The sequence below is a fragment of the Phyllobates terribilis genome, unplaced genomic scaffold (assembly GCF_046119375.1).
Source record: "Phyllobates terribilis strain yellow unplaced genomic scaffold, ASM4611937v1 Scaffold_1__5_contigs__length_1240528914, whole genome shotgun sequence".
Taxonomy (NCBI): domain Eukaryota; kingdom Metazoa; phylum Chordata; class Amphibia; order Anura; family Dendrobatidae; genus Phyllobates; species Phyllobates terribilis.
In genome coordinates, this window is record NW_027362761.1 from 366,481,395 (window position 1) to 366,497,740 (window position 16,346).

A 16,346-nucleotide genomic window follows, 5' to 3' on the forward strand; every position below is an offset into this window, starting at 1 on the left:
CCCCTTTAAAGGGGTTTTCCCATGAACAAAAGTTGATTTTAATCAATAGATCTTGGAATCCTAATAATTTCCACAATTGGATGTGTTTAAATATAATGTTCCTGTGCTGAGATAATCTTATAAATGTGCCCCTGCTGTGTACTGTGTAATGGCTGTGTCTGACCGTACAGGACATGGTCTGATCATACCACAAAAAGAATCAGCTGTGATCCCCTGCTCTAATGGCAGAATTACAATTTTTTTTTTTTTTACCATTTCGCTGCACTTTTTTTTTTCTCGTATTTTCAGTAACTTTTTAGAGAGAAATTCAAAACCACAACTTTTTCTGCAAAAACAAGCCCTCGTGACTGTCAATAGAAAAATAAAAAAGTTATAGGACTTTGAAGATGGGGAGGTAAAAAAAACCCACAAAAATTAAAAATTGCAAGATCGTGTAGGTGTTATAGAAGTGTTTTTAATGTTGTGCTAAGCAAGGGACTATGACTTGTACTGTCTACACGCCATGAATGTTTTTGGTCAGACTACATCCATATTTTATTGTGGCCCTTGGGAGTGATATAATAGGACAAGATGGCCCCCAGGTGAGAATATCTTGTGCCTCCTTGATCTGTATGATCCACTGTAGCGGCTTAGGGCTCCCTGTTATTTCACAATTGTAAAGTTATACAATCTAGAATTTTCACAACGTACATTATGAAATATCCTCATATACCGCCTGCTTACACAACTGCACAAAATCTAAACATTTTAGGTAGAAGTCATTCATCATAGTCCCAACGAACCCATCATCACAGAAGTTTTATTAGTCTGTGTATGTACATGAGAGGGATGTGGGTCAGTACTGTTATTTATTAAAAATTTCACAGCATGTAATGCAATTTTAAAGTCACAGAATATCCCTATCTCTTGTGGATTTCTTCTAAACTTTTGTATATAACTCACGATGCAAAAGATATAATCTTCAACAAAATTTACATTTAAGATTCTTGCAGTGGAAAGTGTTTTATTCTGTGAACGTTGCCCCAGGCTAGGCAGAAGTTCTTATAACTATGATGGCTTGCCTGTGTTCATCCTATATGGCCAAATCAAAGTTGAGTTTTCCTTTTATGTGGTTAAAGGGACAAGACCCCGTGCCCTCCAACCCACCAGCATTAGACTATTTGTTGTCCAACACCCTGTCCAACACCCTGTCCAACACCCTGTCCAACACCACCCATGTTTAAAAACAGGCTTTATAAACTGTTTCATATGGTTATTAGGCCTTTGACTAGTCACTGGGGTGTCTTTTCCCCAGACTAGTGTGCCCTCTCAGCATGTTATCACATCCCTACGAGCGTAATAACATGATTTGCAAGAGTCAGTGTCCTCTCTAGCTTCCCACAAATCTCGTGCATCCGCTCGACTTTCTTCGCCCACGTCATTGCTCCTCTGAAGCCGGGTGTACGCTTCCCGGGTGTTAAACACTATAGAGGGCTGGTTAGGCAGGTTGTTTAGCAACAAATAGTCTAATGCTGGTGGGTTGGAGGGCATGGGGGATCTGTCAGGTTCCCTTTAAAGAGAACCTGTCAATAGAAAAAACACTATTAACCTGCAGATATGATGTTGATTTGCAGGTTTATAGCGTTACTAATCTGCTCGGCACCCGCACTTAGAGCCTCGCTGCCAGGAGAAAATGAACTTTATTCCCCCTGGCAGAGTTTCAGCTTCAGTCTCGGGGGCGGCGCCGCCACGGTTCAGTTACCGCTCTGAGAATACAGAATGGTGGCTGTAACCGCGTTCCCGGCCCTCACTGACACTCCCTCTGTATTGGGGCTCTGCTGCCCTTCAGGGCCGGTTACAGCCGCCGTTCTGTGTACTCAGAGTAGTGACTGAACCAGCGCCAGCGTCGCCCTCGTGACTGAAACCGGAACACTGCCGGGGAGAATAAAGTTAATTTTTTCCCGGCAGCGTTTGGCTAAGTGCAGGTCCTGGGCAGGTGAGTAACGCTATTAACCTGCAGAATAACCCCATATCTGCAGGTTCATAGTCTTTTTTCTGGTGACAGGTTCCCTTTAATATCTTTCTTTTTCTGAGCTCTTCTAAACTAAGGCTTATAAGCTTTGCTGTTTAAACAAGTTTACTGACAGATTCACAGTCAACTCATTCTGTCATCAGCAATACACTGTGAAACATAGAGGCTGTAGAAGCTAAACGGTTAAGTATTTTTTATGAAGCTCAATTGAAAGAAATAATTTTTCTCCAAAACGACATGAATTTGCGTAAAAAAAATTTCCTCAATGTTGTCCATATTCTTTGAGCAGCCACATACTGTAGTTTTGCAACAATGAGAGATGTTACCAAAATCTTTTACAAACCGTAATACTTGGACTTTGGTGTTGTGGTCACTGAAAAGCCGCCATACATGAGATGCACAAGACTTAGGATTGAGACTGTTGGGGGGACAAGTATGTCTCCTGGCTCCATTGCTATAAAGCCAAGTTCACATGACCATATTTTTGGTTTAGGTGCTCTCTATGAAAAATCGGACAGCATACGGGCCGTGAAGTGAATTTTTATTTTATTTTTTTTTGTTCAATGACCGAATCTGTGCTTGAGAAACATCACAGCATGCACTGGTTTGTGTCGAATTAGACTCACCCATTCAAGTCAATGGGTGCACAAAAATAAACCGGATTCCATGCGGAGTCTTTATATAGCATCTGATTTTTAGGAATCCATTTAAATTCTTTAACATAGGAAACCGTGTTTAGCCTTGTGAAGTTTTAATAACCTCTGATGTATCAAAACGAGATTGCATACTGAAGACAAATGAGAAAAAAAATCTTCAAGTTTTCTAAAAGAAGCGTAGATGACTTTTTTTTTTTTTTTTATATATATGCTCATGTGAACTTGGTCATAAGTCACTGCCAGAGCATACCTCCCTCAGGAACAAGGCTTTGATCATGATAAAACCCAACATGCCCAAATTCATTTAACACAGACAAGCCTCAATTCTTCTAAAATCATCAGGCAATAATAATAAATAATCATTTTATTTCTATAGCGCCAGCATATTCCGCAGCACTTTACAATTAAGCGGGGATATATACAAACAATAAAGATAATACAAAGTAACACATAGTTCATCAGGTACAGGAGGAGTGAGGGTCCTACTCACAAGCTTACAGTCTATAAGAAAATAGGGGGGGACACAATAGGTAAAAAGTGCTTGTCATGTACTGTCCAGTCATCATTGTAATAAATAGGGGTTATGATATAAAGCTGCATGAGCCGGTTATCAGCCAGCATATAAGTACAGTTGCCAAGTGCTAATGGGTGCATGGAGGATGTGGAGACAGATGAAACCAGATTCTGAGGAAAACTGGAAGGTGGAACCGGGGAGAGTTAGATTAGTGAGATGATAGGCCTGTCTAAAGAGATGAGTTTTTAAAGCGCGCTTAAAAATGTGTGGGCTAGGCATTAATCGGGTCATCTAGGATAGTGCATTCCAGAAAACTGGGGAAGCACAACACAAGTCTTGGAGACAGAAGTGGGAGGTTTGAATTATGGAGGATGTTGGTCTCAGATCACTTGCGAAATGGAGAGAAAAGGTAGGGTGATAGACAAATGAGGGAGGAGATGTGTGGTGGTGCAGAACTGTGGAGAGCTTTGTGGGTGAGAGCGATGAACTTATATTGTACTCTGTAGCGGATGGGTAACAAGTGCAATGGCTTGCACAAGGTGGAGGCATCGGTGTAGTGGCTGGACAGAAATACAATCCTGGCTGCCGCATTCAGGATGGCAATGATGTCTATATCCTTTACACCTCCTGATCCTAATGTGTATACACTGACAAATTGAAATACGTGAACCTATAGAGCTATCCTGTTACTTCATGTTCATTGTACGTCTCACCGTACATGACAGACTTCTATATACTCTACATATGGGAGCCAGACATAGGAAAGTGCAGTCTGCTAGGTATTAATACTAGAGGCATACAGTAAGAATAAAATATACCGCATAGTATACATCTTTCTTCAAGAGGCGTCCATGGCCTACGTACACCACTATATTTTGGCATATGTCGGAGGTTTAAGTTTGGATTATACCCAATGCATACATCCAACAGCAGCAAAGAAAGATGTGAGCAGAGCCTGAGCTGTTGATGTATAGGAAGGAGGCCTTTATCTCAGTTGAAGTTCCCGACTATCACATTTCTTTTCTCTATCGCTTCATTGGGGGACACAGGACCATGGGTGTATGCTGCTGTCGCTAGGAGGTTGACACTAGGCAAAAAAAGGAAAATAGCTCCTCCTCCGCAGTATGCACCCACCTACAGGCACCAAGCTCACCAGTTTAAGCTTAGTGTCTGTAGGAGGTAGACCTGGATCTTCACATATCCAACCCTGTTGTGTTTATTAACTTTTTGTTTTTTCTCTTTCAGATACAGCTCTTCAGGCTAACAGGGAACACTGCGTCCCCTGTTAACCCACAAGCGACCGAGAGAGCAGTGTAGTTACCCCCACATCGCCCACTCTCGGACCCGCTGGGCAGGACTTATCCCCTGTCACCTTAGGGTGTCTCAGGGTGATTTCGGTGGCCAGTCCTAGCCTGTTCCCCACCCCAGCCCCCTCCTCGGAGCGGCCTGGGAGGGAGACGGTGGTCCCTGCGGGTGACCTTCCCCCCAGTTTTCTGGGGTTGACACCGTCTCCTGCACTTTCCAGGACCGGACAGTGCGGGAAGGAGGAAAAGCCAGGTTCCCCCCCATCCAGGAGGGCATCCTGAGACCATCCTCAGAAGGAGAGAGGAAGAGACGACAGCCGGACCCCCTAAGAGAGGTACTTCCCCTGTCTCTCAGCTGTAGGTCCCAGTCCCCCGGCGTTACCTGCCCCCCCCTCCTCCTCTCACCAAACATGGCGCTTCCCTGGGCCACTTCCTACTTCTCCCATTATGCGCGGCAAAACTGCCGCGCTTTTTCTCCGTCTGGGGGGGGGCGTGTCCTGTGGGCGGTCCCCCTCCGACGACTATACGCCCCCTGCTATTTCACCAACCAGGGCCGAGGAGCATAGTGACGCTTCCGTCACGCCCTCGAGCCTTCCGCGGACCTATCAACGGCGGTTCTTTCAAGCCCGCCCCCCCTTTCCATCCGCCTATCGGAGCCTCGACGTGCCCTTTCATCAGGGCAGCGTCCTCTGCTCCTTCCCCTACACAGACGCCATCACTCTGCGCACGCAGCTCCCTACTCCGTCGGCACCTGACTGTGACCCGCTCCAGCCTCACCTTCGGAGCCTTTCAGGGGGACACGGGACCGCTTCTCTGCAGGATCGGGTAGGCTCTGTCCTGACACGACCCACACCCTTTCCTGACCACAGGCGTCCTCCCTCTGTGTTATCCCTGGCCTGGCACATATGTCCAAACCCAGGGAGCTCTCAGTCCGTCCCTCTCACATTGTCACATACTACGCATGTACTCTTTGCGGTACTGAGTGGCCCGCGGGTCTCACTACAGCCTTCGGCTCGACCTGCAGACCTCCCGCCATGCTGGCACCCCAGGATCCCCCCGCCACCCAGGACAAAGGAACTCCCTCCCCTCCGGAGTGGGCTGTTGCTATGTCCCAGTCTGTCTCTGACCTCACCAAGGTTTCTCAATCTCTGGTGCAGGTCTTAGAACGCTTGCCAGAATGCTTGCCTTTGTTATCCACGGCCACCAGTGCTCCGAACGTCCCCACAGACGATTCGCAAGCACCCCTGCCCCCTCCTCACTGGGGCAGACTGACGGCACGTTCTCAGAAACGGACTCACACAAGCTCATCCTCCAGCTCTCCAGACTCCAAGATGCTCCCTGCGTCTCACACCTCTTCCCCGGAGGTCGCCCTGGGATCTAATCCGGCATCGGATTCAGACTCTGGTTCCGTCTCAGACCAGTATTCAGGGACCCAGGACATGATTGACAGCCTTATTACGGCCGTCAATCAGACTCTGCATGTTAGAGAAGACGAGACCCCATCTCAGGACTACTCAGTTCCACCCACTTTTTCTAACCATGCAGAATTTGACAGTGTTTTTCAGAAGCAGTGGGAGCATCCAGAAAAGCGCTTTACAGGAAAGAAACAGTTAAACATCCTATACCCTTTAATCGTGACCTTGTCAGCAAATGGACGGAGTCCCCATCTGTGGATCCTCCCGTCTCTCGCCTTTCGGCCAAGACGGTACTGTCTCTTCCGGACGGTTCCTCCCTTAAGGATACCACGGATAGACAGGTTGAGGCCCTCACTAAGTCAGCCTTTGAGGCTGCGGGCACCTCCCTTTGCCCTTCCTTTGCCTCAACTTGGATATCAAAAGCGGTGTCCGCATGGGCCTAACAACTCAGACGTGGCATCCTAGCAGGGGCCTCCCCGGACGATCTGGCCGACTTAGCAGATCAAATCGGCCACGCAGGGAAATATCTACTTACGGCGTCCCTCAACTCCGCTGCATGCTCAGCCCGGGTTTCCAGCAATCTCGTTGCCTTATGTAGAATTCTTTGGCTTAAGGCTTGGAGTGCCGAACCGGCTTCCAAAAGATCTCTAACTAATCTTCCTTTTCAAGGCTCCAGGCTGTTTGGATCCAAGCTAGACCAGATCATCTCTGATGCTACTGGGGATAAGAGCACCTCTCTCCCCCAGCCCAGGTCCAAACGCCCTTTTCCCAGAAGACGCCCCCTTCAGTTCAGGTCCTTTCGTCAGTTCGCTCAACCGAACCCCTGCTCTCAACAGGACCGTACTCCAGCACGGCGGGACAGTCGTAAGCCCTCCTTTAGGCCCACACATAACTGGCGCCCAAAGGGTCGCTCCTCCAAGTCCTCTGGATCACGATCACGATCCTCCAGGTTTTCCTCAGCATGACGGGTCACTCCCACCTGGAACCTCTCCCAGGGGGGGCGGCCGTCTCCTTCTGTTCCGAGATTCTTGGCTCTTGGAAATAGAGGATGCCTGGGTCAAGGAGATTGTTACTTCCGGCTACAGGATCAAGTTCAACTCCAGCCCACGATCGCGTTTTCTCAGGTCCCGCCCCCCTCAACCATCTCTGCTTCCCGGTTTCCTTCAAGCCATCGCCTCCCTTCTGCGCTCAGGAGTCATAGTCCCGGTTCCCTTTCAGGAAAAGTTTTTTCCGTTTTTTTACTCAATCCTCTTCGTCGTCCCAAAAGAGGACTGCTCACTACGTCCGATTCTGGACCTCGAACAGCTAAACCGACATGTACGCATCCGACAGTTCAGGATGGAGTCCCTCAGGTCGGTAATAGACTCGATGGAAACCGAGGAATATCTATGTTCAGTGGACTTTCAGGATGCGTACCGTCACATCCCAATTTGCTCATCACAAGGCTGGCTGATCAACACAGACCCCTGGTCCCATCCCAACGCTCTAGGGATGCAGTTCGACACGACTCGTGCCCGGGTCCTCCTTCCGAGGGAAAAGAAACTCTCCACGGCAGGGGATCCACATCCTCTCCGACCCAAGTCCACACTCCCTTCGCCTATGCATGAATGTCCTGGGAAAAATGGTAGCAGCCATGGAGGCAGTTCCGTTTGCCCAGTTCCATAACCGGCCCCTTCAACTAGCCCTTCTCTCAGCTTGGGACAAGAATCCGTCATCTCTAGATCGGCGCTTCAGGTTACCTCGTCAAGTAAGACGGTCGCTTCCCTCAGACCCGGGAGGTCATTCCTTCCGCTTCGCTGGCAGGTGGTCACGACCGATGTCAGTCTCATCTGTTGGGGGGCAGTTTTTTTCTGCAACACACGGTCCAGGGCCGGTGGACTCCCCACGAAGTTTTCCTACCCATCAACATTCTGGAGATAAGGGCGATTTACCTGGCTTTGCTTCACTGGCAGAGGTACCTGACAGGGTTCCCAGTCCGTGTACAATCGGACAATGCCACGGCCGTGGCATACATAAACCATCAAGGAGGAACGCGCAGCAAGCCCATTTTAAAAGAGGTGGCAAGAGTGCTACTTTGGGCCGAGATGACGGTTCCAGCAATCTCAGCAGTCCACATTCCAGGGGTCGACAATTGGGCGGCCGACTTCCTCAGTCGGCAGGGCCTCGCCTCAGGAGAATGGTCTCTCCATCCCGAGGTGTTTCACCAAATTTGCTTACGGTGGGGCACGCCGGACGTCGACCTCATGGCGTCCCGGTTATACCACAGGGTTCCGTCCTTTTGTAGTTCGGTCCCGCGATCCGCTAGCAATCGCCCAGGGCGCGCTAGTCATATCATGGTCACAGTTCCAACTGCCCTATCTCTTTCCACCTCTATCTTTGATCCCTCGAGTCATCAAAAAGATCAAGACAGAGGGAGTACCAGTTCTCCTAGTAGCCCCAGATTGGCCCAGACGCGTCTGATACGCAGATCTGGTAAATCTGCTCGTCGACTCCCCCTGGAGTCTACCAGACCGTTCGGACCTCCTCTCTCAGGGTCCTATTCTTCATCAGAGTTCTCGTTCTCTGAATTTAATGGTATGGCCTTTGAGGCCGCGGTGTTGAAGATGGCGGGCTTTACTGACAATGTCATTCAGCCCCTAATTAACGCCAGAAATCCCGCTACCTCGCGCATATACCACAGAACTTGGAGAGCCTTTTTTCGTCACTGCGAACAGGATCAGCTGGCTCCTATGTCTTTTCCTTTGCCAGTCATTTTAGCTTTTCTTCAGTCTGGCCTAGAGGCGGGACTCTCTCTCAGCACTCTTAAAGGCCAAGTTTCGGCCTTGTCCATTCTATTCCAACGTAACTTAGCTAGCCGTCCTCAGGTCAAGACGTTTCTACAAGGGGTGGCCCACCTAGCGCATCCCTATCGCCCTCCAGTGGAACCATGGGACCTTAATATGGTCCTAAGCGTCCTACAACAGTCTTCGTTTGAACCCATTCAGGACATTCCAGCCTCTCTTCTTTCCTGGAAGGAGGTTTTTCTTGTGGCTATTACCTCTATTAGAAGGGTTGCAGAACTCGCGGCCCTCTCTTGCCGGTCGCCTTTTCTGGTATTCCATCAAGACAAAGTAGTGCTCAGGCCGGTGCCTTCCTTTTTGCCAAAGGTGGTTTCCGCTTTTCTCATTAATGAGGACATTGTTTTGCCTTCCTTTTGCCCGACTCCAGTGCATCCACGGGAGAAGTCCCTGCACAAACTGGACCTGGTCACAGCTCTACGTGTGTACCTTTCTAGAACGGCCTCCCTTCGGCGCTCGGATGCTCTTTTTGTCATCCCTGAGGGCCATCGCAAGGGTCTTCCTGCTTCCAAGTCAACCATCGCCCGTTGGATACGTTCGACCATTTTGGAGGCTTATCGCATCTCGGACAAACCTCCCCCTCCCGGAGTAAGGGCTCACTCCACCAGGGCGGGTGGAGGCATCTTGGGCGGTCCGCCATCAGGCTTCTGCCTCTCAAATCTGTAAAGCCGCAACGTGGTCTTCACTCCACACCTTTTCAAGGTTTTACAAGGTCCACACTTATTCTTCGGTTGATGCCAGTCTTGGACGGAAGGTCCTGCAGGCTGCAGTTGCCGCAGTCTGACCTAGTCTGTGACTATCTTCTGTTCTCCCACCCAGGGGACTGCTTTGGGACGTCCCATGGTCCTGTGTCCCCCCAATGAAGCGATAAAGAGGGATTTTTGGTACTTACCGTAAAATCTCTTTCTTGGAGCCTTCATTGGGGGACACAGCACCCTCCCTGATTTTGGGCATATGTCCAGTTGGCCCTGTTGGGCATCTCATTCAGTTTTCACGGTTGTGCCCCGTTTGGGCATTGCATAGTTGTTTGTTTTATGCTTCTCCTACTGCTTTAGCCACTAACTGGTGAGCTTGGTGCCTGTAGGCGGGTGCATACTGCGGAGGAGGAGCTATTTTCCTTTTTATGCCTAGTGTCAACCTCCTAGCGACAGCAGCATACACCCATGGTCCTGTGTCCCCCAATGAAGGCTCCAAGAAAGATTTTACGGTGAGTACCAAAAATCCCTCTTTTCTGCCTACTAATAATGAACATTTGGTGGTGGCCATGCGCTGAGCTTGCTATAACTCTGCTTTTCACCTTTTTTCTTTTACGTTTGCCATATGTGCGCTTTATTCTGTTGTTGTATGAATCTGTTATCAGCCGAGCGGCTTTCATCTTGCTGATATAAGATCTTTCCTCACAACACTAGGGTGCATTACAATTTAATAAGAAGCTAGAAAAAAGGTGTTTTTAATCATATGGAAAATGCCAAGGCATTTCCAGTAAACATTAATTTGCAGATTTGGTCCTTGAGGTATACTGGTAATCACGACTTCAGCAGACATTTTTCTGTGTCTAGAAGTTTTCTGATGTCCTAGTTCTGTCTGTCTTGCTCCATACTTGAATCTGCAAGCCCCCAAGAATGCGATCCTGAGTAAGGATCCAATCCCCCACTGAAGAGTGAACACAGCAGAATGTGCCATTACTGAAATGTCTTCAATTTCTGCACATGCTGCTCCCAATTCATATGTCTTGTATTTTCATTAGCTGCATAAGGAGAAGATTTTTTCTCTTAATTGATTATAGGGGTAAGAAACTGGGTTCTTAGATCCAAAGACTAATAGGTATAGGCGTATCACCAGTCAGCTTGGTTATACAGGGTTCTGTTGAGGGGTCTGCTGCCCATGTGATCACATTGGGTCGGGAACTGCAGCCCCTATCTGGGGTCTCCTGACATACTGAAAGGGCATAAATTGACGCTGTGTGATCAGGCCAGTAAACCCGCAGTTGGACCAGGAATTAAGGCTGTAACACTGTGTAAAATATGGCCACTGTTACTGGTTGTAGCCTAAAGTGTAATGGAGTTCTGGGCTGAAGACGAGCTTTGTATAAAATCATAAGGTATCATGAGCGTTGTATACAGTCAGGTACCATGCAGGACATGTAGAGAGTAGCAGTATTTCTAAGGTCACTTTTCTGTTCCCCCTGTAAATATCATATATTTTAAGGTTGTTTTTTGATTATATTAAATGATTGTGCCCCTAATTCTTAGAGGTTTGTTGTCCATAGAAATTATCTGATGTACGTTGAGCCAGGCATACATTCTATTGTAATGAAGCAAGTTTTAAAGGAGCGTCTGTCAGCCCAAACTGATCGTATAAGCACACAGCCTCTTATTGGCTATAGCCCCTGTAGTACATTCATATAATGGCCATTATAGTCTATGGCGCTGTTCATATTTCCATGTTTTGTTTTTAGTTCGTATGCACTTTTTTTTTTTTTTTTAAATCCGTCACAGATGAAAATCACTCATACAAATTTATCAAAATCATGGTGCATGAATGCAATGTATAGAAGCTTTGCAATTTTTCTTCATACGTGAAAATCACTGATGAAACATTGATTATGAAAATCAGATTTAAACACACTTCTAAAACTCAAACAGTTTTTCTTGCATATATGAAAAAATCATGGATGTTTGAATGAGGCCTTAGTATTCTAATCGCTGTCTTCTGAAACGAAGTATAAAGGGAACCTGTCACCAAAAAAAAACACTATTAACCTGCAGATTATCCCCATATCTGCAGGTTAATAGCGTTACTAACCTGCCCGGCGCCTGCACGTAGTCTACCACTGCGGGGAGAAAATGAACCTTATTCTCATTGACAGCATTCCTGTTTCAGTCACTGCAGAGAATAGAGATTGGCGACTGTAACTTCGTCCACGGCCCTGACCGACAGCCAGCCCCAATGCAGAGCGAGTGTCAGTGACTGAAACCGAATGCTGCTGGGGAGAATGAAGTTCATTTTCTCCCCACAGCATTCGGCTACATGCAGTTGCCGGGCAGGTAAGTAACCTGCAGATTAACTCCATATTTGCAGGTTAATAGATAGCGTTTCTTCTGGTGATAGGTTCCCTTCAATCATGTATGCTAATTAGGGTGCCCAGCGCACTGTTTCACACCGGACGCGCGTTTCGCACTTGAAATGCTTCGTCCAGTGACTCCTTGACTCTCTTGTTCAAAGGCCCTGTTATCTCTATATTTAAATATATGACCAGAACTGTCTCTCAGAGAGGAGTTCATGCACCCCACCTTCCCAAACTCTAGCAACAAGGAAGTAAAGAGGTATTCTCAAGTTATTAAATTGCTTTAATTAGTTAGACTGCATAAGAATAAGTACCATAAGTTTGAAATTGTCTTGCCATTCAATTTCCTGTCATTTTTTTTACAATGAGAGATTTTATCTTATATAGTGTACAGCTGGTTTCCAATGAATCAGAGCCTGTCCAAGAGTGCACAGTAGTTATATCCCAGGAGAGATGTTAACTACTAACTCTCTCCAGTTTGTTGATTTCCTATAAAGCACTTGGCTGCTTACCTCACTCCCTCTGGGGTCCTGACGAGCTGCTCTTATCATTTCTGTAAAATCAACATTTATCATTTTTTTCTCATTGTGTGACCGATTTGAATTGAACGTAGTAAGGATAAATTCAAATGCCACACATTTCTTTCAGAAGTTTTGTGGCTGTCCCATTCATCTGTATTCGGCTTTCTTGTCACCAAAACATTACCATCCAAACATATGGAACTAATTTTCAGTTGCAGAAATATTGTGGCACCACAAGTCGCTGTTCCTATTGTGATACTATGTTTTTTTTCCAGGACCTGAAATATGATGTTGGTGGTGGAGAGAAATTTGATTCTTTGACCGATCTGGTGGAGCATTATAAGAAGAACCCAATGGTTGAAACACTTGGAACCGTTCTACAGCTCAAGCAGGTGCTAAAAAAGTGCTTAGAGGAAGATGGGAATATTACTTTTACTGGAAAGTGTTGTTCATTACTTTTGTATTGATGACCTATTGATTAGCTGTGGCAGCTGTACAGAGCGGAACCCACAGCTCCATACACTCTTTAGTGCCGCTGCCATTTACTGCAAATCAGCGTAATTCCATTGAACAAGAACTGATCTGCAGTACTCGGCGACTGCAGCCACTAAATAGAGCATGGAATTTAGCTGTGTTGTACACTATTAACATCCAGCTGCTGATAGCAGCTAATCTACTGTAATGTGGTGATGTTCACACTGTGCGGTAACGAGGCAGTGACCCAAGGAAAGTTCAACTTAAAGGGGTTTTCGGCTATGTGCCCACGATGCAGAAATGAAGCAGAAAATTTCTGCAGCATTTCTGCATCTCCCTGGCAGAAAAAACGCATGCAGATTGTGCATGCGTTTTTCCTGCAGAATACATGCGGATCCACATGCGTTTCCGCATGCAGATTGACAAGCGCTTTCCAGGCGATAGCATCACTTGTAAAGTGCTTGACAACTAGGTCACACTATATAAATCCATGCAAACAGCATGGATTTATACAGTGTGAACCGTAAAAATTAAAACAAATAAAGCTATACTCACCCCCGAGGCCCCGGCGTGGCTGCAGCGCTCGTTACTGTCTGGTTCCTGGCTGCCGGCATCTCGCGAGACAGAGCGGTGAAGGGCCTGCAGTCACATGACTGTGACGTCACCGCAGGTCCTCAAGCGATGCCGGCATTCAGAGAGAAGCCGCCGGACAGGTGAATATAAACTTTATTTGTTATTTTATTCTTTTTTTACAGGTACAATGGTACCCAGGTCTGGATGAGAGTCTCCTCTCCTCCAGAACTGGGTACCATCCGCACATAGAGACGCATAGTAGCCGCTTGTACGAATGTACAGTCGCGGTTTCTATGCGTTTCAATGCAAGTCAATGGCGGGAGTTCAGCTGCGCTTCCGCAAAATTAAATGACATGCTGCGGATTTTTGTACGCAGCATAAACGCTGCGGAAAAATCCGCAGCATGTGCATAGAACATGCGGAATCCCCTTGGGGACCATGGGGTGCGGATTACCTAGCGTTTAACAAGCGTTTCCGCTGCGGAAATTCCGCAGCATAAACGCTTGAAAAACGCTACGTGGGCACCCAGCCTTACCCACAAACAAAAGTTCATTTTAAAAATTGTCTGTGTCTGACCGTGTACGGAACATACCACATCTCCTGGGCAGGGGAGGAAGCAAAAGACAATACAGACATTACAGCAGGGGATCGCAGAGGATTCATTTTGTGAGGTAAAATATTTCACTGCCTGTTTTTAAACAATATTTTACCTCACAAAATGAATCATGGGTGATCCTGTGCTGTAAAATCTGTATTGTCTTTTGCTTCCTCCCCTGCCCAGGAGCTGTGGTATGTTCCGTACACTATCAGACACAGCAAATTTTTAACATGAGCTTTTGTTTGTGGGAAAACCCTTTTAAAGCGCTCCTGTCAGCAGGATTGTTTTCAGTAAACTACATACACTGTCAGGTGGGCGACATTACTCTACTTTGTTTAAAATGATACCTTGGTTGATGAAATCGGTCCAGTGGTTCTTGTGTAATCTTTCCTTTCAGTTTGGAGATAATGATATGCTCGTGCTTCGGGGCGGCCTGTGGGGGGCGCTCTATCTGGTGCTCTGCTTATATATTCATCTGTATGCTCTTATGACAGCTCACTGTGCCTTCACTGACCTGCCTCCTATTTTACATAATGCATCTAGTAGTGCGGGGCATGTTGCATGACAGAGGTGCGGCCGGGCAGTTCGGAGAATACGTCCGTATTCTGCTGCACTAGTCTCCGAGCCTCCCGCCGCTGCTGCTTAGTGAGAGCGTCACTTATCTTTACCTCTCCTCCGCCCTCCTCACGGGCCGGCATTGAAGGGTCCACAGACGAAACGATCAGGGTCACCTCCATAATCATATATTCTCGGTCTTTCCAGGCTTTAAGCAGATTGACGTGATATTACTGTTCGGATTTCCTCTTCCTGGGTTGGTACACTCTGTAATTTACCTCCTTAACCTTTTCCCGGACTTCATGTGTCCCTTGCCAGTTGGCCAAGAGCTTACTCTCTGCAGTGGGCACTAATACCAATACCGGATCCACTTCTTTAAAGGACCTAGCTGTGGCCTTTCTATTATATGCTCGGCTCTGTGCTGCCAGAGCATCCAGTTCAACTTTAAATGTCTTTATTTGCAAAAACTCACAACTCAAATGCAAAAGATGTCCTCCAGATCGCAGCCTGGTGATCCAAACAGTCCGGGTAAACCTGTTGCCCTGGGAGATGGCTGCGCCGATTCACTCTGCGGGGTGCCAGTTAAGTTGCTTTCATGGGCCTGTGTTATGCCTTCACACAGGGTTGCAGTGCACAGAACCTCCTGCTCTGCAACTTTCAAACAAACGGCTGACACACCCTAACCTTTGCTGCAGGTTTTTAAACGAAATGTGGAAATGAGCCACTTGTAAGACCCGGCTGAAGGGAGTGTACCGCCCCACTTCCATCCTGTAGTTCACTCCAAAAATAAAAGCCCATGCCGGGTTTTCGTAAATCCGCCTTGGTCAAATAGTTTGACCAAGTTCAAACTTAGTTTTATTTTGCACTGCAACCACAGCTGTGTCTGTGATTGCAATGCACTCCAGCGGGTTCAATATGCCTCTATGCACATATCACCCTCACTGCCTCACTATATATATATATATATATATATATACTGCTCAAAAAAATAAAGGGAACACTCATAACACATCCTAGATCTGAATGAATGAAATATTCTCATTGAATACTTTGTTCTTTACAAAGTTGAATGTGCTGACAACAAAATCAGACAAAAATCATCAATGGAAATCAAATTTATTAACCAATGGAGGCCTGGATTTGGAGTCACCCCCAAAATTAAAGTGGAAAAACATACTACAGGCTGATCCAACTTTTATGTAATGTCCTTAAAACAAGTCAAAATGAGGCTCAGTATTGTGTGTGGCCTCCACGTGCCTGTATGACATCCCTACAATGCCTGGGCATGCTCCTGATGAGGTTGCGGATGGTCTCCTGTGGGTTCTCCTCCCAGACCTGGACTAAAGCATCTGCCAACTCCTGGACAGTCTGTGGACCAACGTGACGTTGGTGGATGGAGCGAGACATGATGTCCCAGATGTGCTCAATCGGATTCAGGTCTGGGGAACGGGCAGGCCAGTCCATAGCTTCAATGCCTTCATCTTGCAGGAACTGCTGACACACTCCAGCCACATGAGGTCTGGCATTGTCCTGCATTAGGAGGAACCCAGGGCCAACCGCACCAGCATATGGTCTCACAAGGGGTCTGAGGATCTCTTCTCGGTACCTAATGGCAGTCAGGCTACCTCTGGCGAGCACATGGAGGGCTGTGCTGCTCTCCAAAGAAATTCCACCCCACACCATTACGGACCCGCTGCCAAACCAGTCATGCTGAAGGATGTTGCAGGCAGCAGATCGCTCTCCACGGCGTCTCCAGACTCTGTCACATGTACTCAGTGTGAACCTGCTTTCATCTGTGAAGAGCACAGGGCGCCAGTGGCG

At 47.2% G+C, this 16,346-nt stretch overlaps 2 protein-coding genes across 3 annotated transcripts in view; one reads left to right on the top strand and one right to left on the bottom strand.

Moving 5' to 3' along the window:
• The window catches only part of RPL6 (ribosomal protein L6), a 566,325-nt gene that overhangs the window by 36,433 nt on the left and 513,546 nt on the right, over positions 1-16,346 (bottom strand). The gene's annotated exons all lie outside the window — the stretch shown is intronic.
• Positions 1-16,346, top strand: part of PTPN11 (protein tyrosine phosphatase non-receptor type 11) — a 90,521-nt gene that overhangs the window by 30,259 nt on the left and 43,916 nt on the right. The window contains exon 5 of the mRNA XM_073676356.1: positions 12,601-12,717. Within this exon, the coding sequence (XP_073532457.1) occupies positions 12,601-12,717 (117 nt within the window). The remainder of the gene's footprint in view (positions 1-12,600; positions 12,718-16,346) is intronic.